At 36.9% G+C, this 27,156-nt stretch overlaps 1 protein-coding gene across 4 annotated transcripts in view; it reads left to right on the plus strand.

Moving 5' to 3' along the window:
* Nucleotides 1-27,156, plus strand: part of DCC (DCC netrin 1 receptor) — a 1,150,608-nt gene that overhangs the window by 1,052,866 nt on the left and 70,586 nt on the right. For all 4 annotated transcript variants that reach the window (XM_045042312.1, XM_045042313.1, XM_019815281.3 and 1 more), the window contains 2 exons: nucleotides 14,705-14,770; nucleotides 26,827-26,989. In XM_045042312.1, the coding sequence (XP_044898247.1) occupies nucleotides 14,705-14,770; nucleotides 26,827-26,989 (229 nt within the window). The remainder of the gene's footprint in view (nucleotides 1-14,704; nucleotides 14,771-26,826; nucleotides 26,990-27,156) is intronic.

Here is a 27,156-nt window from a genome sequence, read left to right on the forward strand (position 1 = left end):
GCTTTCAATAGTTTTCAGTGTATAGATTTTTCTACCTCTTTGGTTAGATTTTTTCCTAGGTATTTTATGGTTTTTGGTGCAACTATAAATGGGATTGATTCCTTGATTTCTCTTTCTGTTGCTTCATTGTTGGTGTATAGGAATGCAACCGATTTTTGTGCGTTGATTTTATATCCTGCAAATTTGCTGAATTCATGAATCAGTTCTAGGAGTTTTTTGGTGGAATCTTTAGGGTTTTCCATATAGAGTATCATGTCATCTGTGAAGAGTGAAAGTTTGACCTCCTCCTGGACTATTCGGATGCCTTTTATTTCTTTGTGCTGTCTGATTGCAGAGGCTAAGACTTCCAATACAATGTTGAATAACAGTGGTGAAAGTGGACGTCCCTGTCTTGTTTCTGACCTTAGGGGGAAAGCTCTCATTTCTTCCCCAATGAGGATGATATTAGCTTTGGGTTGTTCATATATGGCTTTTATGATTTCGAGGTATGATCCTTCTATCCCTACTTTCTTGAGGGTTTTTATCAAGAAAGGATGCTATATGTTGTCAAATGCTTTCTCTGCATCTATTGAGAGTATCATATGGTTCTTATCCTTTCTTTTATTGATGTGATGAATCACGTTAATTGTTTTGCAGATATTGAACAAGCCCTGTGTACCAGGTATAAATCCCACTTGGTCGTGGTGAATAATTTTTTTAACGTATTGTTGGATCTGGTGGCTAATATCTTGTTGAGGGTTTTTGCATTCATGTTCATCAGGGAAATTGGTCTATAGTCTCCTTTTTAGTAGGGTCTCTGTCTGGTTGTGGAATCAAGGTAATGCTGGCTTCATAGAAAGAGTTCAGAAGTTTTCCTTTCATTTCTATTTTTTGGAAAAGCTTCAGGAGAATAGGTGCTAACTCTTCCTTAAATGTTTGGTAGAATTCCTCTGGAAAGCCATCTGGCACTGGACTCTTGTTTTTTGGGAGATTTTTGATTACTAATTTGATTTCCTTACTGGTTTTGGGTCTGTTCAAATTCTTTATTTCTTCCTGTTTCAGTTTTGGTAGTGTATATGTTTCTAGGAATTTGTCCATTTCTTCTAGAATGCCCATTTTATTGGCATATAATTGCTCATAATATTCTCTTATTATTGTTTTTATTTCTGCTGTGTTGGTTGTGATCTCTCCTCTTTCCTTGTTGGTTTTATTTATTTGGGTCCTTTCCTTTTTCTTTTTGATCAAACTGGCTGGTTGTTTATCAATTTTGTTAATTCTTTCAAAGAACCAGCTTCTGGTTTAATTAATCTGTTCTACTGTTTTGTTTTGTTTTGTTTTGTTTGTTTTGATAGCATTAATTTCTACTCTAATCTTTATTATTTCCTGTCTTATGCTGTTTTTGGGTTTTATTTGCTGTTCTTTTTCCAACTCTTTAAGGCATAAGGTTAGGTTTTGTATCTGAGATCTTTCTTCCTTCTTTAGGAAGGCCTGGATTGCTATATACTTTCCTCTTATGACCACCTTTGCTGCATCCCAGAGGTTTTGGGTTGTGGTATTATTTATCATTTTCATTGGCTTCTATATACTTTTAATTTCCTCTTTAACTTCTTAGTTAGACCATTCATTTTTTAGTAGGATGTTCTTCAGTCTCCAAGTATTTGTTACCTTTCCAAATTTTTTCTTGTGGTTGATTTTGAGTTTCATAGCATTGTGGTCTCGAAAATATGCATGGTATGATCTCGATCTTTTTGTACTTGCTGAGGGCTGATTTGTGTCCCAGTATGTGGTTTATTCTGGAGAACGTTCCATGTGCACTGGAGAAGAATCTATATTCCACTGCTTTAGGATGAAATGTTCTGAATATGCTGTTAAGTCCATCTGGTCCAGTGTGTCATTCAAAGCCAGTGTTTCCTTGTTGATTTTTTTATTAGATTATCTGTCCATTGCTGTGAGTGGGGTGTTGAAGTCTCCTAGTATTATGGTATTACTATCGATGAGTTTCTTAATGTTTCTGATTAATTGATTTATATATTTGGGTGCTTCCACATTTGGCACATAAATGTTTACAGTTGTTAGGTCTTCTTGGTGGATAGACCCCTTAATTTTGGAATAATGCCCTTTTGCATCTCTTGATACAGTCTTTATTTTAAAGTCTAGATTGTCTGATATAAGTGTGGCTACTCCGGCTTTCTTCTGTTGACCATTAGCATGATAGATGGTTTTCCATCCCCTTACTTTCAACCTGAAGGAGTCTTTACCTCTAAAGTGGGTCTCTTGTAAACAGCATATAGATGGATGTTGTTTTCTTATCCATTCTGTTACCCTATGTCTTTTGATTGGAGCATTGAGTCCATTGATGTTTAGAGTGAGTACTGAAAGATATGAATTTATTGCCATTATGTTGCTTGTAGAGTTGGAGTATCTGGTGGTGTTCTCTGGTCCTTTCTAATCTTTGTTGCTTTTGGTATTTATTTATTTATTTATTTATTTATTTATTTATATTTTCATCTTTTCTCCCCTTAGAGAGTCCACCTTAAAATTTCTTGCAAGGCTGGTTTAGTGGTCACAAACTCCTTTAATTTTTGTTTGTGTGGGAAACTTTTTATCTCTCCTTCTATTTTGAATGACAGCCTTGCTGGGTAGATAATTCTTGCCTGCATATTTTTCTGATTCAACATTGAATATCTCCTGCCACTCCTTTCTGCCCTGCCAAGTTTCTGTGGATAGGTCTGCTACAAACCTGATTTGTCTTCCCTTGTAGGTTAGGGACTTTTCTTTCCCTTGCTGCTTTCATGATTCTCTCCTTGCCTGAGTATTTTGTGAATTTGACTATGATGCGCCTTGTTGATGGTCGGTTTTTGTTGAATCTAACAGGAGTCCTCTGTGCTTCTTGGATTTTGATGGCTGTGTCTTTCCCCAGCTTAGGAAAGTTTTCCACTATGATTTGCTCACATAATCCTTCTACCCCTATGTCTCTCTCTTCCTCTTCTGGGACCCTATGATTCTGATGTTGTTCCTTTTTTAATGAGTCACTGATTTCTCTAATTTTTAGATCATGCTCTTTTGCCTTAATCTCCCTCTTTTTTTTCTGCTTCATTATTCTCCATAAGTTTGCCCTCTATGTTGCTGATTCTCTGTTCTGCCTCATCCATCCTTGCCGCTGTGGCATCCATTCATGATTGCAACTCAGTTATAGTATTTTTTATTTCATTATGACTAGTTTTTACTTCTTTTATCTCCGCATAAAGCAATTCTAATCTATTTTCAACTCCAGCTAGTATTCTTATTATTGTGATTCTAAATTCTTGTTCAGATATCTTGCTTGTATCTGTGTTGGTTAAGTCCCTGGCTGTCGTTTCTTCCTGTTCTTTTTTGGGGGGTGAATCCCTTTGTTTTATTATTTTGAAGGGATAAAAGGAATTAATGAGGTATAAATAATTAAAATTAAAAACAATTAAAATTTAAAAAATGTTAAAATTAAAAAATTAAACACACACACACAAAATTGAATAAATGATGCTAGATCCTAGGTGTGTTTTGGTCTGGGTGTTGAAAGTGGCTTGACAGATTAGAGAAAAAAGGGGAAAGAAGAAAAAAAAGAAATCATTTGAAAATTTGAAAAAATGAATACACTGAAGTAGACTAAAATGAAATGATTAAAGTAAACTATAATTTGAAAAATATTTACACAAAAGTAAAACATATAGTAGAAAAAAATTAAAGAAAAGTATTTTAATAAAAATTAATAATAAAAATGAATTTTTTCTCTTTCTATATTCAAGAAAAAGAAAAGAAACGAAAAAGAAAAAAGAAAAAAATAAATCATTTGAAAATTTGAAAAAATGAATACACTGAAGTAGACTAAAATAAAATGATGGAAGCAAAATAGAATTTGAAAAAATTTACACAAAAGTAGAAAATATAGTAAAAAATTAAAAATATTTTAATAAAAATTGAAAATAAAAATTATTTTTTCTCTTTCTGTACTCAAGAAAAAGAAATTAAAAAGAAAAAAAAATTGGATATTTGGAACTGCTAACAGACTGAAATACAACTGAAATTACTTCAGTTTTCCCCTAGAAGTAAGACTATGAAGTGCTTTATAGTCCATAGACACAGCAGGCGGTGAGACTTCTGTTCTAGAAGAGCGAGGTTTGCCCAGTTCAGCGGGGCTTAGTGTAATGGCTCTGTTCTCCACTAGATGGTGCTGCTATCCTACTGGGGTGTATTGTTGTGGCATTTGTAGGTGCCTATGCACATACACTGGAGCAGTGAAAATGGCATCACCCAGCTACGCAGTCTCTAGTATCCGACCTCTGTTCTCCCTGATCAGCAATCGTGCACCCATCCTTTGTCTTCAGCCTTCGTCCACTCCCCACTTCCACACTGTCTGCGACTGAGTCCCAGGTAGTACTCCTCTCCTGAGCTTTGTCTCAGATGTGGCTGTTTTCCCCGACTCCTTACTTCTGAAGGACTGCGGCTTTGACCCATTCCACCCCTCTGTGGAGGGTCTCAAGAAGCAATGGTCGAATGCTGGCCACACCCAGGAAAGTTCATGTCACTCTGCTGCTGCCAATGCCCAGAGACTGCAGCCAGATGCCAGCCCGCACCTGAAAAAGTTCGTGATAGTGTAGCAGCAGCATTTCAGGGATTATGGAAAATCACAACACACATCTGGCACCAGGCTTCACCCTCAAGGACCTTGTTCCAGCACCAGTGAATGCAGCCATTCTCTGGGGTCTGCTTGGCCCAGGCTGCCTCACAGCCTCTACCAAATGTCCTTCCAGCCGTGGAACCACCTCTCCCTGTGTGGCCCGAGAATCTGCTGGACCCCACTCTGCTCCTGGGGATTTGCCCTTCCCACCAGAGCACCGCCAGTTATCGAGTTGTGGAGTTGCAAACTCTGCACTCCCCCTATTTATAGTCTTAATGGAATTTAAACCCTCTTCTTTCTCCTTTCTCCCTTTTTAGTTCAGTCCCTGCAGCTGTTTCCAATTTTCCACCTTCTCCCCAGCTGCTTCTGGGGAGGGGTGCTTTTCCCATATTCTCCCCGCCATGTCCGTCCTCTCTCTACATGCAAAACACCTCCCTGCCCGTCACGGCTTCTCACTCCCTAAGTTCACCTCTCTGTGCCACATACCTGCTGAATTCTGTGGTTCAGGTTGTGCAGATTGTTATGTTAATCCTCAGATAAGTTTTCTAGGTGTGCAAGATGGTTTAGTGTTGGTCTGGCTGTATTTCATGGACAGAAGCCACACAAAAAACTTCCATGGTAGGTCCTCATCTTTTAAGACTCCCATTGCAATTCTGCTTTTCTTCCAAGAAGACATTCCCACCTTTCTAGGCTTTGGTTCTTCTGCATGTCCATCACACCTAACTTATCCCTTGCCCTGATCTGCATTTCTTATAGTTTTCTATTTATATTCCCATCCTCTGGGCCAGGTTGTAAACTCCTTGATGGCAGAAGACTGGTCTGATTGACACTCTTCATCCCCACCTCCCATTCTCTATCATGTTAGAGTTGCCTGGAAAGTGTTTATTGAACTGACTTATGACACACATATTTAGGGAAACAGTCACAGAATAATCTGGAAAGAAAGACTTTACCATCTGATCAAAAGTATAGTTTGGAGACCCAAATAATACTCAAGGCTGTGGGTAATTAGTATATGTTACTGATCTTGGAGAAGATGAAAACATTGTGAAAATATTTTTCCAATAAGACAAAAATATCTTTAATATTCATCTATGAAGTTAAAGCCAAACAGGCAAACAACACATTCTTTCTGATTTAGGAAATGTTGGTTACATTTGTAGATGATTCTGACCTCCTGTGCACTTGTCTTGATCTCTACCCTATCATTTCTTGTTAGCAGAAAATTTGTTTTTCTTGCATTTCCCCTGCTGCTTATAATTCTGAGTATAGAAAGGAGAAAAATAAAAACTAATGGGTGTTGATGAGTTTTTGAAATTTCAAACGTGCAGTATGAAAAGGACTGGACTCACTTTTGACAGCTTGCTGGTAACTATGTTCCTAGCACTGTGCTGGGTGTGGTGAAGCTTAAGAAAGGAATACAGTCCCATAAGTCAGTTTTTAAGAAGCATGAAATATAGTTAGGAAGGGTATGTAAATACTCCCAGCCCAACATGAAAAATATGAAATGTGAAATCAAGTGGTACCATCTTGTGGGTGCCTGAGTGGCTCAGTCTGTTAAGCATCCGGCTTCAGCTCAGGCTATGATCTCATGGTTTGCAAGTTTGAGCCTTGCACCGGGCTCTGTGCTGACAGCTTAGAGCCTGGAGCCTGCTTCGTCTTCTGTGTTTCCCTCTCTCTATGCCCCAACCCCCCCCTCAAAAAAAAAAGATAAGAAAGAAACATTTAAAAAAGCGGTATCATCTTGTATGTATATCATATGATAGGGTTTTAGATCAGAAATCACTATCTATAGTAGCAGAAAAGACTCCTTAAACCCAAGATTGAACTTTTAATATATGAGTAGAACTTGATTTAACACAAATGATTGCAGAGGGAAAGATTACTTGAACCTTTATTTAGAGAAATCCTAGAATGGGAATATCAGGATGCCAAGAAGCTGCTCAAAGAATGAGGATTGCAATCCACATTCAAGGGACAGTTAGGGAACCATTATGCAGAATAGTGCACGATGGGGGAGAGAGAGAGAGAGAGAGAGAGAGAAATTGGTGAGGCTTTTGCTCTTTCTCTGCTTTCTAACACAGTAGTTCTCTGGCTTTCCTATTTTTCGACACACCAAGTATCTACTGTCTACACTGTCCACTGAAAATCAGCATGCTAGCTTGTATGCAGATCCCTGCAAACCCCATTCACTCTTGCCTGCTGATGCCAATTATTTCTTTCTTGGGGAGAGGGGTGCGAGACCATGGGGCAGGAAAGGAAAGGAAGACATGGAATGGGAATAGGAATAGGCATAGGAGTAGGAGTAGGAATAGGGCCTAAGTATCCCTCATGTTTGAAGAGTTTCCCTAGCCTTATTTGTCAACTTCTGCTATGTGTTTTCTGAACTGTCACCTTTACTGGCCCCATTGCTCAGCATGGTTACAAACTGGACTATTTCCTTTGTCTTCCTAAGTCTGTGGTATTCTGTGTATCCTATTGAAAATGGAGCTACCACCTCAAGTCACACTCCCACATCTAAACTTTCACACTCACACACCAGGATCAACTCTGAGAGATGTTCTGATTTCTGTCCAACTCTCTCTCCCATCCTTCTTTTAATTCACCTACTAATGGTAAAATCGTCATCAGAGTTAAGCCTATTCAGCTGCTTAAAATGAGTATATTAGTTAGTCTTTCTGACCCACAGTTTACTCACCTATAAAATGGAGCTGATAATATCTGCCTTGTATATTCATAATTAATATTATCCTCATGCTACTTATTACAACAGTCTCTTGTCATTTTTTCTTCATACTCAGCCACAATACTCTGTCTAAAATACATATTCAATTAAGTCACTTTTCTGCATAAAATATCTGTAATGGTCCCGTGTCTTCTGCAAGAGAAACTTTAGAGTGTTTGGTAGAACATATAGGGACTTTTATTATTTCGTGTCTTCCTGTCTTTCTAAGCTTACCCACCTCACTCTTTACCTGATCTACTCATCTTTTAATTCTCAACTCAGATGTCACCCTGAAAAGATTTCCATCATTTTACTAGGCATAGTCAATCATCCTATTTTTCCATTGTGGCACCTACTTATAATACTCTTAAAATTTTGAATATACAATGTAGTTTGTAATACTCCCTTAACATTATCCCCCTCGCTAATTTATGAGCCTTTGCAGTAGTGACTTTATATCCCTAATACTTAAATAATGGGTCCATTCAATACAGTTGTTGACTAGATGGATGGAATATGGGCTGATACATGAATGAAAAAAAGGTTGTGCCCCAACAGTGTCATTATATATACTTGCACTGAAGTCAGTGTGATACTTATGTTCTATTGTTTTCTTTTTTTTTTTTTAATTTTTTTCCAACATTTATTTATTTTTTTTGGGACAGAGAGAGACAGAGCATGAACGGGCAAGGGGCAGAGAGAGAGGGAGACACAGAATCAGAAACAGGCTCCAGGCTCTGAGCCATCAGCCCAGAGCCCGACGCGGGGCTCGAACTCACGGACCGCAAGATCGTGACCTGGCTGAAGTCGGACGCTTAACCGACTGCGCCACCCAGGCGCCCCTATTGTTTTCATACTGTAGTTGCAGCTTGCTAACATAACAGTCACTTGGAGAAGAAAGAGCTTCCATGCTCTTTTGTTACTTCTTGCACTGCTTGGTAACTTTCATTCAGACACAAACATATCTCACACTGCCTTTGGGATAAGCTTGTGGACCATCGAGGTAGGGGAGAATTTCATGATCATTCAGTGGCTTTTAAGAACAGCTGCTCCTTTATAATCCACAAGAAATTTTTCCTCATTCTCCATGTTTTAGTCTGGTAAATGAGCTAGCTCTTGGGGAGATCTAGTCATCCAGGAGAGGGCCCATATTTAGAGGAACAGGAGGGTTTTTAGATTCTAATAAAGACAAGGCTGCATCTAAAAGTGTTGTCTTAGACCCATATACTGGCCATTAATGCAAATATACTACAGCAAGAATTCATGCAAGGAGATTCTGGTGAGAGGAGAAAATCCTATAGTCACCATATTATTAATATGTATGTATGTATTTTTTTTCTTTTCTTCTCATTGGCTGACATGTATCATCATGTTCAGAAATCCAGATACCAGTTAGTCTAGCATAGGGCTGTTTTACTCTGGTGCTTGCAAAAGAAAAAGAATGCAGTGTTTGTAATTTTTTTTCTACCTTAGAACATTTGTCAGGCAACTCTTCACCTGTCTGTTGCCAAACTGCAAAAGACTACACATATGCCTCAGGAATTTAGGACCCCAAATCACACTGAAATGTCAACCAAGAGCCATTTATTTAAATTGTTCATGTCTATGATGACTATAATTTCTATTTTGTCCAGGAGTGTCCTGATTAATATGCAGATCCAGGAAAAATTGACAATAGCACCCTCTTCCATCTTAAAGTGTCCTGATTTTCATAATTATATGATCACCCAATTCATAATATTTGTATATGAAAAAATAATCTTAGATTTTAGATTCACTTCTAAAGATTCTTTTAAAACGAATTTGCTTTTATTGTAGTCTACTCTGTTCATATTTTATTGCATACGATCAGAAATTGGAACTTCAAAAAAATAGTGCCTCTCCTAGTCAAGGAAAAGATGGACAATTGCATATTTGGTTCTCGTGCACTGTGTCTGACTCAGAATAGGTCATCAAATACATTCCCATTGCCACAAATTACTGCTCTTAGACTTGCCACAGCTCATAAATATAAGGAGATGTTTTGAAGGAAGGAAAGTAAGAAGGATTTGTTGAGCACCAAGTCTCAATATGTGGCAGGCATGTTAGCTTTCCTTACATCTGAACTAGTAACATTCAATCAGTGAGCTTTCTTTCATGTTTACTTGCAAACAATGTGTTGATTAATTCTTTTCCATTAATATATTTTTGAAATATCCTAGGCATGAGTTATGATTTCACTTCCTGGTTTTTAGATACCCTGATGCCTTTGTTCAAAGTCAGCAGTATTATCAACTACATGATAAATTGATCTCTTAGACACTTTTCCAGCCTCTGAAAAATTATCTGCTTTAAAATAGATCTCCATATGATCTGTGTATTGGACTGTAACACTCTATTCAGGTGTCATTAATAGATATCCTTTATCCACTGGTATATAAGACACAAAATCAATTCAATTTCCATCATTATCACCAGAATTATTTTCAGAAAATCAACTCTAAGATCAAGAAGATACCTCAGTGCTCTGCATCCTTGGGAGGATGTGTATTAAACATTTGTTAGATGACCAATCTATTCATTCGATTTAGATTATGGGCCATATGTTTTTCTTCAAATTGATTGAATGGCATGGTTGTCATTCTGGAGGACTCTCTGTTGTCCTCACTCAGAGAAGGTAGATTAATGAATAGATCAGAACTACCACATCCAGTTTTCTCCATGTCCTCTGCAGATTAGTTTTCCATTAACTCCTCTGTAAACTTATAAACATCTAATCTGAAAAAAGCCAGACTCTAGAAATCCCAGTTGAATTAATCTTTGGTAGGGGCTGAAAAATGTTTTATCATGGGAAATATTCTCCATCTGCCCATGTCTGCTAAAAGTAGGGACATAACGTAAACATTAGTGTTTCATCCTGTACACACACGCACACACACGCACACACACACATACACACATACACACACACACACCACAATAAAAATATAAAAGTAATATCTTAAGTGATATGTAAGAATAAGAACATAGAAAATAACTTGTATAATAACTTAAACTTTTGTTCATATTAACAATACATCATTGAGCATTCTAACTCACATTAGTCACTCATCAGGCATTGAGAACACAGTATACATGTCACTTTAGTAAGCACCAAGGAATATAACAATAAGCACACTTCCTACAGGAAGTCATATTGCCTCTGTTCACTTTCCCCCTCAATCCAGAGAACAAACAACAGGAATATCATGGAGACTTTAGCTTTTGCCCAAGGAGGAATTTGTCTCTTGCAAAAAAAAAAAAAAAAAAAAAAAAAAAAAAAAAAGAGGAAGAGATCAATCCTTTGAATAAAATATAAAAGTTTACTCTTGGGGTGCCGGGTAAGCATCTGACTTCAGCTCAGGTCATGATCTTGTGGTTCATGAGTTTAATCCCTGCCATCCAGCTTTGTGCTAACAGCTCAGAGCCTGGAGCCAGCTTCAGTCTCTGGCTTCTCCCTCTCTCTCTGCCCCTCCCCTGCTTATTCTCTCTCTCTCTCTCTCTCTCTCTCTCTCTCTCTCTCTCTCTCTCTTTCTCTCTCTCTCTCAAAAATAAACTTTATTTACTCTTTAAGTGACTTTATTGCTTATGTTCGCTCTTTAAATGACTTCATAGCGTATCATATTGTAAAAATTCCTCCTCAAGGGGAGGAATAAGAAATTTCTGGTTTGGACCTACTTAATAAGTACCTAAATAAAATAAATTTTAAAATATATAAATAATTTTGAATAACTCTAAAATAGCCATACACTTCCTTTTTTAAAAGTTAACCATGGGCTCATTTGTTTTGTTTTATTGTTCTTTGTGAAAGCACCATTTCCTGGTTTCAAAACCTAAGGAAAAGTAGAAAACATTTGTTTTAATTATCAAAAATTTCTGGAAGAAGTGATTTTTGAATAAAATTATCTGGATAAAATGCCTACTTGGTTAAATGGTGTATAAATTCATTACTCTTCAGCATCTCAATTCCTTTCCTCCCCCTCATTTCTATTACAAAGAAAATATGGGTACAGAGTCACACAAGAATTCTTTAGATTCTGTAGAATGTGTATTTTCTTCATAAAGCACATTCTGATTACTGTGTCACATAAAGTCATGATACTACTAATTCTATAAAAAAGAAAGAAGAAACTACCCATTTCCAACTTTTGAACAATGTTAAGCTTCATTTGAATACAAAAAGCCTTTATACATTGCTATTTATTAACATTATTTTTATAAATGTTATATTTAAATTTCATGTATTTATTTACTTGCAATTTTTAATTGTGAGAAATGTTAGAGAATGAGGGCAGTATGGAAAAAAAAAGAAACTTAAAACTTTTATGGAAAATATAACTACAGAACACGTTAGACTGAAAATAATACATTATTTTTATTTGCATGTAGTTCTTTTAATAATATTAGACAAAAAAACATTTTAAATTAGACCTAATAATATTGTTATAGCAAAAGATGGGGTAACTTGTTCTTAAATCTTCAAGGCCAGTACGAATTAAAAACCATCTGCAGTTAGTTTTAAGATTCTATATAGGATCTGGATACAGTGACCCAACTTGATCTGTCATGGCAAGATCCTTACCTAATACATGTTTTTTTTTTTACATTACCACTTCCTCAAGGACCTAGGACTGTGCCTTATGTTTAGTAGGCCCTTAATAAATTCTGAATGAACTGTTACCTGTTTTATGCTCCATTAATAAAACTAAGACCTCTGGGATCAGACAGTACTTTATACTTTTGCGTCAACTGACTTCCCATCTTGAAGATTCCCATTCATCTTCTGTTTCCCTAGATCAGTGCTTATGAAATTAACCAAGTAAAATAAACACATTTAGTATTTGATCCACATCAAAAAGCCCTTAAAAATGCTTTGATGTGCAAGCAATAGAACTCAGTGTCCTCTTTGGTCTTCAGTGTCCCCTCATTTGACAACTTTGTGGTTCTTGCCTTAAAGAAGTGGGAGAATCTTTTTTGTTTTAGCTTATTATTTATCCATAAAGGAAGCCTTTCTGGAAGTTAAAAGACATATTTTAGAAAGGAGAAGCATACCCGCACACAAAGTTAAAATTTGATTCTCACGTCTTTAGATAAAGAGATCCCCAGACTCACCAATATCCCAGAATTGAGTTTTGTGTTTCCTTAGTGAAGTTGTTCTAAGACTTTACATTACCATAAATCCAATCTTGCTTGTTGATGATATCAAGTTTCTTTAAAGTACTTTCTGTTGGGTTTGTTAAGAGTTACTTAATTTTCTTTTCTGGTATCAATCTAATTATAACCAACAAAAAGTTAAGCAATGTCAATATACTAGATTGTGTGGGTAGAATGCTCAAGTTTTAAGCTGCCCTCTCTTATTTAGAAAGATGTCCTGAATTCCTTTATCTGACTTGGAGCCTAACCATAGAACATCTGGTTTTCTCCTACCTATTTGAAATTCACAGTGTAATCAGTAGCCTCGCTAAATCCAGGGGGTGCTGTACCCATAGAGCTTTATGTCTGAGTAATATATGGATGTGCTTGTGGGCTTGTTTCTGCATCTTCCCACAAACTAGCTGGGAGTCTGAGAAACTTCATTAAAAAGACATTTGTCAGGATGCTAGAGGAAAAGCAAAATCCTCCACAGACTATTTACCTAATTTCCAGCCAATACAGGATTACTCCCACCAGGAATCATTTATTGCTTTACTGGCCTAAGTGATGGCACTGTTAGCATTTCTTTTGGCTGATTGCTTTGCAATCTAGTTGCTTTCAGATGTGAGAAAAGCTACCTTAATATTCATACAGAACTTCTGTCTCGCTTCATTTCTTCCAACATTGATCTTACCGTGTCCTGTGGGCAAAGTTTATCCTCTGCTTATCGAAACCCAAATGTATCAGAGTCACACAAGGAAGGTGTTTGGGAAAAGGCTTGTGCACATTTTAGTCAGCCCACCAAAATGTTCCCAATGGCTGCTTATTTCATTTGCTTCTCTCCTGCCTACCCTTACGGGAGACCACAGTCACTGGCCAGCAGATTTTAAATTTACCAATTGATACTGAAAACAGATTATGGTGTGATTGGATTAATTTATGCACTGCTTGTTGGAAGCTTGATATCCTAACTTCAGCTCGGACTTGATATGAAAGGAATTTTTAAAATTCTGAACGTATAGTCTGTTAACAAGATTTGGGTTGGTTGCTCACAACTGTTTTGCAAATAAAATGATGGGATCTTGAGAAAGCTTTAGCAAGAGGAGTGTCTGGGATACCAAAGAATGTCACAAGAGCAGGACTTAAAAGAAGAAAAATAAAATCTAAGCAATGTGAGAAAACATCCTATGTTATTGTAGCTGAGTGCCTCAGGTGGCTTCCTCTATGTCATCCACTGATTCTAACTGCTCACAGAAATAACTCTCTGAAGTGAAGAAATGGAATATTAGCTGTATTCTTCTATGTGTTTGCATAGAAATTCAACTCCCAAATGTGTTCTTATAAATTTTCTACTTAATAAACATTCTAGAATTCAAAATCTAAAAAAACTAATTACAGTTCCACAAATGTACCAATAGAAAAAGGTATCACCTGTGGTGAAATATCATTAATTAAATTTGGATGATAGCACAATTCTGGTTATTTCTGGCTCAATTCTCTTCAATACTGCTTTTACAACTGTTGCACACCTACTGGAAAACAGTGCTTCCAATAATGTGGTGTTAAAGAAGCCTTCTTTCTTCCCTGCTGTGTTTTTAAGAAAAATTCAGAACAGGTATGTGAGCTGTGCCATAACCCCGTTCTTGACTCTCTATCTAATATCTCATTCCCAGGCACCTGTTTTGCACATACCACAAGGACTGCTCAAAACCCAGTTATAAGACAAAATGTGCAGTCCCCTTGTAGGGTAATAATGATAATTTGCCACAAAGTCGTGTCAGATGGATGGACCTCTTGCAGCATGAAAGAGGTGGGGGTCTGCCTCTCTAGGAGCCATGGCCAGCACCCTTTCTGTTCTGAGATGTTACACTGGGACTCAAACCACTGCTGTACCTTCTGGGGACACTTTTGTAAGGAGATTGGAAGAAAAAAAGTGAGGACAAATTTTCAAAGAGGAATTGAATTTAGCTTTTTGTAAAAAAGAGTCTATTTTCATGACAGATTTTTTGACACATAGAAAATAACATTTTTTCACAAAACATAATGGTATTAATAGTCTCAGACTTTCTTTGAAGTAGCCAAAATACCTTGTTCAATTGTGTGTGTGTTTTAAAATATTTATTATTTTTGTCTGTTTCATTATGCTTTCATGCTGTATATCCACTAACATGCTGATATGTTTTCCCAACAAATAGGTCGTCATGGAGATGGAGGTTATTGGCCAGTTGATACTAATTTGATTGATAGAAGCACTCTCAATGGTAAGTCTATCAATTAGATTCTATTGGATTAGTTATATTAATTAAATGGTTAATTCTAGAGTGTCTGAGGCAATTTTTTTACTTACTGAAAGTGTTAAGAATCCCAGACCTAGGATTTTAGTGGGGTAATAGAAGTATTAAGTTATATATATAAAAAGGAAATATGAAGTTATTAGCAAACCTGTAGTACATTCTACCAGGAGATAATGCCAATGAGAGTTGAGTGCACAAAATAGTCAGTTGAAAAGTTCAAGCATGGAAAATTTTATAAATGATTCAGAGTTGTTAATAATATAATATCTAAATTTTAAAGTGTTATATGTATTTCAAAGGTTTCCAGGGGCTCCTGGGTGGCTCAGTCGGTTGAGACTTCAGCTCAGGTCATGATCTCACGAGTTGCGAGTTCGAACCCCACATCAGGCTCACTGTGTCAGCACAGAGCCTGCTTCAGATCCTCTGTCCCCTCCCCTCTGTCCCTCTCCCACTCTCTCTCTCTCACATTGAAAAAATAAAGGAATAAAATGTCTCCAAAAATTTAATATTATTAGAGAAACGTGATCTCTAAGGGAGATTGAACTGAAACCCACTTAGTTTCCTAAACTGAAGTCACTAAGAATTTTTGCTTAGAGAATTTACTCTTCAGAATCCTTTAGCAACTTATTGCTAATTTTTCTTCACACTCTAAGGATTAAACGTTTATTTCTGCTCATCCTGATGGACCATTCATACGCTTCAGGGTCGGCCAGAAATAATATCTAGCACTGCACAGAAGAAGCAGTCGGTGTTAGTGTTGGAGCTGTCTTCTAAGGTCTTGTCCTCAGTTTTGCTGAAACAGAAACTTTGGGAGAATGAATTAATACAAGCCAAACTTCTAAGGGACTGATGTATAAATGATAAGTTCCTTTCATAGGTTTTTAAAAATTTGTTCAGTTGCTGTTGTTTGGTTTGGTTTGCTAGATATATAGTTCATACATTCAAAACACAAATATGAAAACGTGTACTCATCAGCAAGGTTAAAATATAAAATATTCAACATATAATTGAAATCTGTTATATATCTCTGCCTCATCACATGCTTCTCCACCATTTCCTCCATTCCCCATTGATGTAACCACTCTCCCAAATATGGTTTTTACTATATAGATATATGTCCCTAAACATTATAATATTACTATACATGTTTATCACTTTATAAAAATGGCATCATAGGATACGTATCTTGTTGCATCTTGCATTCATCTTTAATTTTGTTTTTAAGATTCATCTGTGTGTTTACAAATACTCCTAGTATTTTATTTTATGAAAATAACACAATATGTTTATACAACAATTTTAGCAGGTTTTCATGAAAAATTTGATTTCTGAATAGATAAATATTCATTTGAATGCTCTTCTATTTAAAAATCCATATGGGTTGGGACACCTGGGTGGCTTCGTCGGTTAAGCTTCCGACTTCAGCTCACGTCATGATCTCACAGCTTGTGAGTTTGAGCCCCACATCGTGCTCTGTGCTGATGGCTCAGAGCCTGGAGCCTGCTTCGGATTCTGTGTCTCCCTCACTCTCTGCCCCTCCCCCACTCATGCTCTGTCTCTCTCTCTCAAGAATAAATAAAAATTTAAAAAAAATTTTAATAAAAACAAAAATCCATATGGGAAGCCAAATTGCAATCTAAAAGTTGCTTACTGAGTGAGAAATTGGAATAAGGGGTTCAGCTAAGTGATTATTTCCTATTATAGGTAATGATAACCTAATGCATCTATTTTCTCAAAGAGGACATGTATGTAAGTGCAGTAGACCAGATGCTCCATTTAAAGGCTCAGCATCCCCTCCTCTGTCCAGTATTGGATTCAGGAACATATATTTACCTGTTGACTTCTTTTCTAATTACCAGGCATACCCTCTTCTGCTATTAATGCAGTTTACTTAACCAGATAAGTATAAGTTCTTACATTTAAGCTTCCTAAATATATTCCAATCATACCTGTCTAAGGTTATATCCAGAATGCTCTCTCCAGGTTGCTACAGTCCTCACCACCTCCTGTTGTCTTATACACACATCCTCTACCCACATCAAGTAACATTATTGTCTCCTATAGGTATTTGAGGATTAGACACCTTCTATAGCTGGTGCCTGGATCTGATAGTTTCCAGGCTCTCAGACACACAAGGGACACTTTAGGAAGCTCACAACAGAAAGTTGAGAGGAGGGATGTGTTGGGACTGAAAACAGACGAAGGGCATGTTCCTTCAATAGGTTTAGATAATGATGGTTCCCTTCCCAAAACTGCAAGTTTTATCAACTCATTCTTTTGCCTCAGATTTTATCTCAAGAGTCAACAATATGCCAAACACACTTCATGCATTCAAGTAATCAGTTAGAAATGCCCCTAAGCCATCACTGTGTGCAGGGTGCTTGCTATGAACTATGCACACAGATTGAAAACTAGACCTCCACAGGAACAACAAATGAAGAGGGGGAATTACCCAGGTGGACAAGGCAGAGGAATACGCTTCAGGAAGATGAAAGAGAGTGAGAAAAATCTCAGGGATATGAAGGAGGGTAAAAGAAGGTCATCATTGAAATCGTGTGGGGAAATAACATTATAGTGTTTTTTGCCCTGAGATGGGTTCTAGGTTTAGAGTCCATGCCAAGAATTAGCATGATCCCCTTTTTAGAGTCATCCTGCAGAGCTGATTTTCAGATATGGTTTCTACAGAGAGTTTCAAAATGGAATTCATCCGCAGCTAAGGGCTGACTATCTATACTGGCACAGGATGGTGTTTTTTGAAGAGACAGAGTGCCAAGAAATTAAGAGAGAGCCAGAACAGTTAATTGAGAAGGAACAATTGTCCCTTCACTGTTTCTACCCTCTAATAAGCAGAGGTCATGCATGTTAAAGGTGGAGCAAGTGTAAGCCACAAACATAAAACTAGGCATTCTCTTAAACGACATGTCCTGAAGAACTCTAATTTTGAATAGAATTTTCAAGTTTAGCAAGTAAAAATACAGGAGGCCATAAAATTTGAATCCTTTCTAATCACCTATATATATGAGATAAAGGAAAATATTGCAAGAAATTTCCATTTCAATGTATGTATGCATCTCAAGGTGCACATGTATAGGTGACTACAAATAACTGAAATTTGATTGAGCCTCCTGTATTTTTAATTACTAAATATAGCAGTCCTAATTTTGGATCAAGTTTGAAAGTTTGGTATTGACTATTTGAATTTGCCCTTCAAAATAAAGTGAGATTTCTGAAAAGAAACCCCAGACCAAATTTGATGCTAACAGGTTAAGTCAACAAGAACTTTTCACAGGAGTCAGATCTCAGATGAAGAGAATTATAGTAATTGATGGGAATGCATGTTATTGTATTCTTTTTTTTTTGCCATTTAAGATTCCTAGTCAGAAAAATAATTGCAATTAAATTTAGTCTGATATACATTATATCACTAGAGAAAGTCATGAAGGTAAAATAGAGGAACAATAGCCAGTGACTTTGAACCAGTTTAGATAGATCATTGCCCATCACCCCTTCTCAATTTTCTGCAACACATAATGATGTTTTAGGTGTTTCATGTTAAATGAATGGGATGAACAAAGCACCTGAATCATTTCTAGAATCTTTACTGGAATCACGAATTATTACAGGCTACTTGATTGAATTGATAACCTCTAAGAGACATGGATGGTGGAGAGCAAACTCAATCTGTTTCCCATTCTATTTTTCTAACTGATAAATGATAGTAAATATGTAATTTGACTTTAGCTTAGGTTATTACAAGCAAATCAGCAAAGGCATCTGAAAAACCCTACCTTTCTAATTAAAGTTCTGCTAATGTCTTATTATGCCTTAAGAAGGGTTATAATTTCCAATCCAATGTACAAATGAAACCTTGACTGATAAAACTCCAAACCCACCCAACCTAGGCTGAGTCAACAAAAACATTTTAAAATCTGAGCTTTTAAACCTCATACACCAGGAATTTTTCATATATCTCCTCTTAGAGTGACAGAATTAGAGTTTTCCTATCTCTCCCTACACTTCCTGTATTCATCCTTCAAAGAATTATAATAGAATAATGGCTTATTGTTGGGATCCTCAAGCTAGTTTCAAATAAATTTAGACCTCACTAGTCACTTACTTTCTCTTACAGCATGCCACTCTTTAAAAATGCACTCTTGGAATTCAAATAAAAACAAAGCTATAGTTCATGTTTACTCTTGTAGTTGTAAGCCCTTAATTAAATTGAGGAAACTGAAGAGGCTTCCTAAATTATTTTCTTATGACAGATAGAATCAAAGCTAATAGGTACTGATATGGTAGTATTTTACTTTTATGGTGTATTCAATTTTGTGGTCCACATTCTCAAAGCAGGAAAATCTTCAACTTCTGAAAATGTGATTTTGTAGTTTATATTTGTATGAATACAACACTGAAAATCACTTCAATCTTGCTGTTCTCATTGGGAAAGATAAATCAGCAATTTTTTTTGTTGATGGATCTGTGTGTAATTTATAAAATTAGTAATTTTGGTTAAGAGATCTATAATCCCTATAAATATGTGGTTGTATTGATCTCAACCTTTAAAACCCAAATTAACTTTGATAAGTTGATGCTTTGGTGAAATATTTCTAAAAATCAATATCATTAATTTTTAGATATTCAGAATCATATTAGGTGTTCTGTAAAATATGCCTTACACTGTGTGTTTGGGAGAAAAGATCATGACTTGACCCTTACTCTTAAAAACTTTTATTTTATTATTTTCAGAATGCAGTAATATTTTAACTAATCTAAATAAAATAGACATAAAAGCTCTTCCATATTTGCATGAAATGATCATTCTGAGGTTGGTGAGCTATTGTAAGCACTCAACAGACACCTTAATACCAAAGGAAAGGTCCAGAAATAAAACTTTACATCATTCATAGAAAGGTAATTGGAGTGGTCCAGGGTATCAAGTTTTAGTCTATAAGGGGCGCTGCCTACCTGCCGTCCAACCATTATCTATCGCAAATGATTTGAAAGATCCCAGACTAATACCAACCCCCAGGTTCTAATACGACTTTGCCAAGGATTAGAACTGTGTGAATCAAGTCACTTAAACTCTTGGGATCTTAGTTTTTCATCTGAACATAGAAAATGTTAAGCTAGATCAGGATTCCTCTACCTCAGAGCTATTGTTATTTGAGACTGGATAATTTTTCGTTGTGGGGCTTATCCTATGCATCCCTGGCTTTTACGCACTACATGCCAAGGGTATTTCCCCTCTACCATGTTTTAAGAACAAAAAATACCTCTACACTTTGCCAAATTTCCCCTTAGGGAGCAAAATCTCCTCAGTTAAAAACCGCTGATCTAGATCACCAATTCCCCAAAGGTTGTTCCAAGGTAAATGGGTCCCATGAGAAGCTCTGAGAAAAAATGGTCCATGGTCACATAAGTATTGGGAACTTTGGCCACTCACTTCTCTTTTGCCTGGTTCTCCCCTTTTACCTGAATACTAGAGGTGTTAGTCTTGAGAAAGCATCTCCACTAACTCTATACTCTTGATTCGGTGACCTTGTCCACTCTCATCTGTGTGCCAGCTCCGAAATTTATATTTCTAACCCAGACCTTCTAGCCGCCTCTTTATAATTTATCATAAGATCTCAACCCTAACATAGTCAAGACTGAGCTTTTGTTTTTCCTTTCTTGGTCTTTCACCCTCTCCCTCATCTCAGACATAGGACAATCACTTAAGTCTAAACCTGCCCGATGCTTCCTTTTTTCCTCCTCCATATGCAATCTGCTTTTGATTATTCATTCTCAGATTGTGTTTTGCACCTATCTACTTTGCTTGACTGCCATGGCCACCATTTCAGTTGAAGTTATCACTCCTTCTCACCTGGAGAATGTTAACATCTTCTTAGCTGGTCTCTCTGCTTCCACCAGCAACATCTTCCTTCCTGAAAGCCCTTAAATGGTCTGTGATTGTACTGAGAATAACTGAATGTGACCTACAGGGCTCTTGAATGAACTGGGTCTTGTTTCTCTCTCCAGCCTCATTTTGTGCCATTTCCCTTTTGCTCCCAATGTTCCAGACATATGATCTTCTCTCAGTTCCTTTGTAAAGAAAGAGGAGCTAACTCCTAGGATACTTCATGATTCTGCCTCCATGTTACTTCTGTAATGAGGCCTTTCATGACATCTCTTCTCCTCCAAGGACTGTTATGTTCTCATATTGCATCTTTCTTTTGAACTCTACTTTTTAAAAATACCAATTATAGTTTTAATTTTATATTTGTTTCATGATCTGTTTCATACATCTTTTCCAGTAAGTTGTAACCTCCATGAAGTCAACAATCATGCCTCTTTGAGGGGTGTGAGCGGGGAGCAATCACAATATTCTAATTTGATACTTACCTAGTTGTGTTCTTCGGAGGAGGCAAGCCTAGGATCCTCCTACTTGGGTGCCTCCCCAGTAGTTTCCAATTCTAATTTGGAAACTGTTCTCAGACCACACAATGTATAAGACAATGACATGCAAATTATTATAAAACAATATAAGCATGGCCCTATAAATACGTTTTAGTGGTTCGATACCCTGGCTATTGCTCCCTCTCTGTTCTTCCAGAAAAATAGCTCAGAAATGGGGTTTTCATTCTTCCTTGTAAGAGCTATGGGTTGATCCCAGGTGAGAAATGACCCAGACAAGGTACATGTTTTAGGAATGGAAAAGATAGGCCATTTAATATATATTGATTTTTTCCTCTGTTCTAACTAGTTGGGCAGGCTGAAGGCTACATCACAACTGTATGTATATACCTCTTATAGTTTTCTTTTAGGCTGCTTGAATCCTTTCATGAATTTTCTCTGCCCATCACCATCCCCCTCCCCAGCTTTACTGAGGTATAATAGACATACAACACTGTACAAATTTAAGGTGTACAATCTGTTAATTTGCTACACTTATAGACTGTAAAACAATCACCACCATAGTGTTAGCTGACATCCCCATCACATCACATAATTACCATTTATTTTTTTGTAATGAGAAAATTTAAGATTTGTAATCTATGCAACTTTCAAGTATATAGTACAGTATTATTAACCATAATCACCATGATGTACATTGTCACCCCAGAATTTGTTCATCTGATAACTGGAAATGTATACCTTTTGACCAACATCTCCCCATTTCCCCCAACCCCCAGTCTTGGTAGCCACCATTCTACTACTATCTGTTTCTATGAGTTCAGCTTTTTCAGATTCCACATACAAGTGATATCATGTAGATTTGTCTTTCTATGTCTGGCTTATTTCATTAGCATAATGCCCTCAAGGTCCATCCATGTTCGGATGACAGCATCATATCCCAGGCACCTAACTGGATCTTCAGTACATTTTTCTAGAATAATTGGGTATATTCTTTACTGTGCCTGCCCTATCTCTCCTAGCAATTCACAGTTCACATTAGCATGTTCAAAATCCTGAGATTTGAGAAAGGAAATATGTTTTCCAACTTAATTGACCAAGGAACTTCCTCCCAACCCCATAATGCTGATTAATATTTCATTTTAGGGAACATTGGGCTAGATTATCTGTAAAGTTTCTTCCAGCTGGTTGGCTATATAGCACTTTATTTCAGGGGGAGATGCTTTGAAATATTCAATGCCATAGGAATTTCTGTTCAAATTCAAAGACCTGTAAAATTATTGAGACATATGTTGAGCTCAAAGTGTTATAATAACAAAATTGTTATCAGGGAAGACTGCAAATGTAGGAAAGAAGTTTAGTCCCAAGCAATCATTGGATCTGTTCTCTCCCAAATACTCTAAAAATTAAAGACATTATTATTTCATGAAACCAATTTTCCAATTATTACTTGAGACTTTAGGCCCATAAGATTATGAAGTATATATTTATTTTTATTAAATGTAGTAGAAAAAGGTTGAAACATTTTATGGCAATCAAACGTTATGAAAATAAAAAATGGATGGAATGCCCATGTGACTTTTCAAAATTTAATTCTCTTCTCACCAATTTTAATGAAACGCATCTAAGTCTTTGATTACCAAGACGCTGGATACCCAAGCTATTTTAGTAACAACAGGAACAGATATATCAGGATACTATATTTTTCTTTAAGTTGGAAAGATCACATAGAATGAATATTGAAGCACTTCATAATGTCTATTGAGTGCCAACCCTGTGTCAGGGCCTGTGGCCAGTGTGTTGCATCCATTATCTCATGAAATAATCACAGTGTCCAGAAGGATATTTGCAAATCTCTGACTTACATCATGAAGCTTCCCCTCTGAAGCCCAAAAGATAGCAAATGTCATCTTGCCTCTTCTGGAGTCAGGCTGTCTTCCAGAACTCTTATCTGTAGTGATCTAGATTGATGAGCTCTAACATTTTTCCTAATTTGAAACAGTCTTTTGATGTGTTCAAATATATGGTTGATTGTCATTATTTGCAGATTGTTATTGTGAATTCACTTACTGCTAGAATTTATTTTTAACCACCAAAATCAATACGTGTAGTGCTTTTATGGTCATTGTGGACATGCGCAGAGCAGCCAAAAGTTTGAGTAGCCCAGTGGTCACGAACTCAGCTGAAATAAACAAGATGACCCTCTGCCTTATTGTTTCAGCTCTCACAGTGTAAACAAGCGTCCTTTCTACAGTGTATGTAGTGCCAATTTTTTTTACATTTTTGTGCATTTTTTAGTGGTGGTTTCAGGGTTTAAAGTGGCCTTAAATGCAGTGCTGAAATGCTGTTTACTGTTCCTACACGCAAAAGGCTGTCTGCTGTAGCTTATGGAGAAAATGTGTGTGTTAATTAAGCTTCACTCAAGCATGAGTTATGATGTTGTTGACTGTGAGTTCAATGTCAATGAATGAACATTATGTATTAAATAAAGTGTCTTTAAAAAGAAACACATATAAAACAAGGTTATATATTGATTGATAAAAATGTTGTAACCAGAGGCTCCCAGGAACCTAACACTGCATTGCCTCCAGCAGCAATACTTAGTATTCCTTAATTCAGTGTTTACAGCAACTCTACAGAACAAATTACCACAGATAATGAGGGTCAGCGACATCAAAAGATTCCATTCCACTTGACTTTCTTAACTGCCCATTGATGTCAAATATTCTGATTGTTCAGCCTTTGAATTGAGATGGGGAAATTAATGAAAGACCTTGAATATCAACTTTCAAACTGATGGGAACTTTTATGAGGAAGGCGTAAAGGCCTGGTATCAAAGATTTATAATGGGAGTCCTCATGATCCCTAACTCTCTAAGGCAAATGGCATCGATATAATCTCATTCATGTTCAGCAAATTCCAGAGTCATTCCTTTCACACTTGAAACATGATGCCTTTCTGGGTGGGGAGGAAAAAGAAATGAGTAGAAATTTGAAAAATTCTAGTTTACAAGGTTTTAAAAATGTTCATTAGGTGTACTGTTCTGTATGACTGAAACTAAGTTTGTCAGAAATGGTGAACTGTTAAATTGAAGTCATGCTAATAAAAATCCACGATATCTCCAACTGTCTTCATTGTAAGTTCTCACATAAAAGGTTAATTTATTCCAATCAATTAATTTATTAAGCACAGAAAGGGCATATTGAGATACTACTGTAAAATGACTTTTTAAATTGTAAGTAAAACTATGATACAGAAAGTTCTGACCTTTTATTACTTGCCTCATTCCTTTGCAGTAAATGTAAAAATTACTTCAAGGATATCTTATTTCTTTCACTTATAAGAGAATGTTTAACAGAAAGTACTATTTAAACACTTTTGATGAGTTCCTCCCCTGAGATTCAAGTTATATCAGAAGTGCTTAATATTTTTCCAATAACAATGAATCAGCAATAATTTAAATTTAGGTGACTATTGTTTCAAAAAAACACTGATTCTTAGATAACTTGTCAAAAGATAGTGTTTTGGTTTTGATTTTGATTTAGTCCCTGTCAGGTGCTGAGATGGTCATTTTGTATGTATTTTCTTTAATTCTGACAATACCTGTAAAAATAAGTATTATTTCCATTTTGCAGACAAAGTCACTGAGGGTGTAAAAGGCCTAAATACTTCACTCAGGAGGTATAAAAAGCTAACATAGCTTGTTAAAGAAGCACATTCAAACTTAGGTCTAGGAAAATATACAAAATCATTGCTTTCTGTGACTTTTTACATTAATTTTTAAGTATATATTTTAAATGTTTTTATTTATTTTTGAGAGAGACAAAGAGAGAGAGAGAGACAGAGCACAAGCGGGGAGGGGCCAGAGAGAGGGAGACACAGAACCTGAAGCAGGCTCCAGGCTCCAAGCTGTCAGCACAGAACTTGACTTGGGGCTTGAACCCACGGACTGTGAGATCATGACCTGAGCCGAAGTCGGATGGACACTTAACCGACTGAACCACCCAGACGCCCCTATATGTGTATATTTTAAATGTTTATATTTTAGAGAGAGAGAGAAGGAGAGAACGAATGAGGTGGGGAGGGACAGAGAAAGGGGGACAAAGGATCCAAACTGGGCCCTGCGCTGACAGCAGAGAGCCCAATGCAGGACTCAAATTCATGAACGGTGAGATCATGACCTGAGCTGAAGTCAGACAACTTAACCAACTGAGCCACCCAGGCACCCTTCTTTTTTTTTAATTGTTTATTTTTGAGAGAGAGTGGGAGAGAGAGGGGGTTAGGGCAGGTTAGACACAGGGGCTCTGTGCTGACAGCAGAGAGCCTGATGTGGGGCTCAAACTCATGAACGGTGAGATCACAACCAGACCCAAAGTCAGGTACTTAACCGACTGAGCCACCCAGGCACCCCTTTAAATTAATTTATAAATAAAACAAGCTACTGTTTACCTCTTAAAACGTTGTTACTTCTAATGAATAACATAACATAGGACATAATATTTCTAATTGATTACTGAATATTTAAAGAAAGAAATTTAAGGTGTCATTAGCCATTCTTGTTTACCTAAGCAAATTATAACAAAAAATGTCTTGTCTGTTATTTTCACCTAAACATTGTCTACCATGAGGTACTACTGCAAGACAACATTCATATCAGGATTTTATGACACTCTTTTGAACCAAGTGACAGCTTTTAAGTGGGATTCATGCACTTTTAATAGGTTGAAAATTAAATGTAAAATTAAAGCTTTATAGATAGCTTCCTTAAAAAAATGGAAATAAATTGTAAGTGATTGGAGTCAAATAGTTTGTCCTTCACACCCTCGAATAAATAGTGATTTCTCATAAAGCATAGCCTCCTGTGGTTCTCATAACCCTGGAATACTCGTAGTACAAAGTAGCCTTCCTCCTGTCCCCACTTTCTACTCAATATGACAGGTTAATTCTTTAAAAAAAAAAGAGAGAGAAATAATTCACGTGCTACAGATTCACCCTCTGAAGGTGTACGATGTCAGTGGTTTTTAGTTACATCCACAAGCTTGTGCCACCAGCACCACTGTCTAATTCCAGAACATTTTCACCATCCCCAAGGGAGACCCTGTACCCATTCGCTGTCCTTCCCCATTCACTCCTCCCATCCACTGGCAAACACTAATCTACATTCTGTCTCTACAGATTTGTCTATTCTGGATATTTTGTATAAGTGGAATCGTACAATGTTAACCTTTTGTGTCTGGCTTCTTTCACTTAGAGTAACATTTTTAAGGTATATGCATGTCATAGCATGTATCAGGTCCTCATTCCCTTTTATGGCTGGGTAATATTCCACTGTATGGAAGCCCCACATTTTGTTTATCCATCCTTCAGTCAATGGGCATTTGGGTTGCTTCCACTTTGGGCTATTCTAAATAATGTTGCTATGAATGTTTCCATATAGGATTTTGTGTGGACATATATTTAATTTTCTTCTTGGGGAGGTAACATAGATCTTTCCTCTCATTTTTCATTGCTTTTTTCCCCAGCTTCAAGAATGCCCAGAACAATAGGAACATTCACATCCTTAACAGCTTGATAAACGCGGAGCTGTCACAACCCCTAAATCTGATCTCCATTTGCCTGTCTTTTCCCAGAGCCACCCATTGGCCAGATGCACCCCCCACACGGCAGTGTCACTCCTCAAAAGAACAGCAACCTGCTTGTAATCATTGTGGTCACCGTTGGCGTCATCACAGTGCTGGTGGTAGTGATCGTGGCTGTGATTTGCACCCGGCGCTCTTCAGCCCAGCAGAGAAAGTAGGTAACAGCTGGTTCCTGAGAGGAGAGAGGTCACGGTTTGACCTATCACCTTCTTGAGTTATATTTTTGAGAAATCTCTTTTGGTGTTCTTTTTCATAATTTACCACATATTCCTTAGCCTCTGACCTGAGCAAAACCTTGCCTTTTGTTCATTTCAGGCCCAT

The sequence above is a fragment of the Felis catus genome, chromosome D3, assembly GCF_018350175.1.
Source record: "Felis catus isolate Fca126 chromosome D3, F.catus_Fca126_mat1.0, whole genome shotgun sequence".
Taxonomy (NCBI): domain Eukaryota; kingdom Metazoa; phylum Chordata; class Mammalia; order Carnivora; family Felidae; genus Felis; species Felis catus.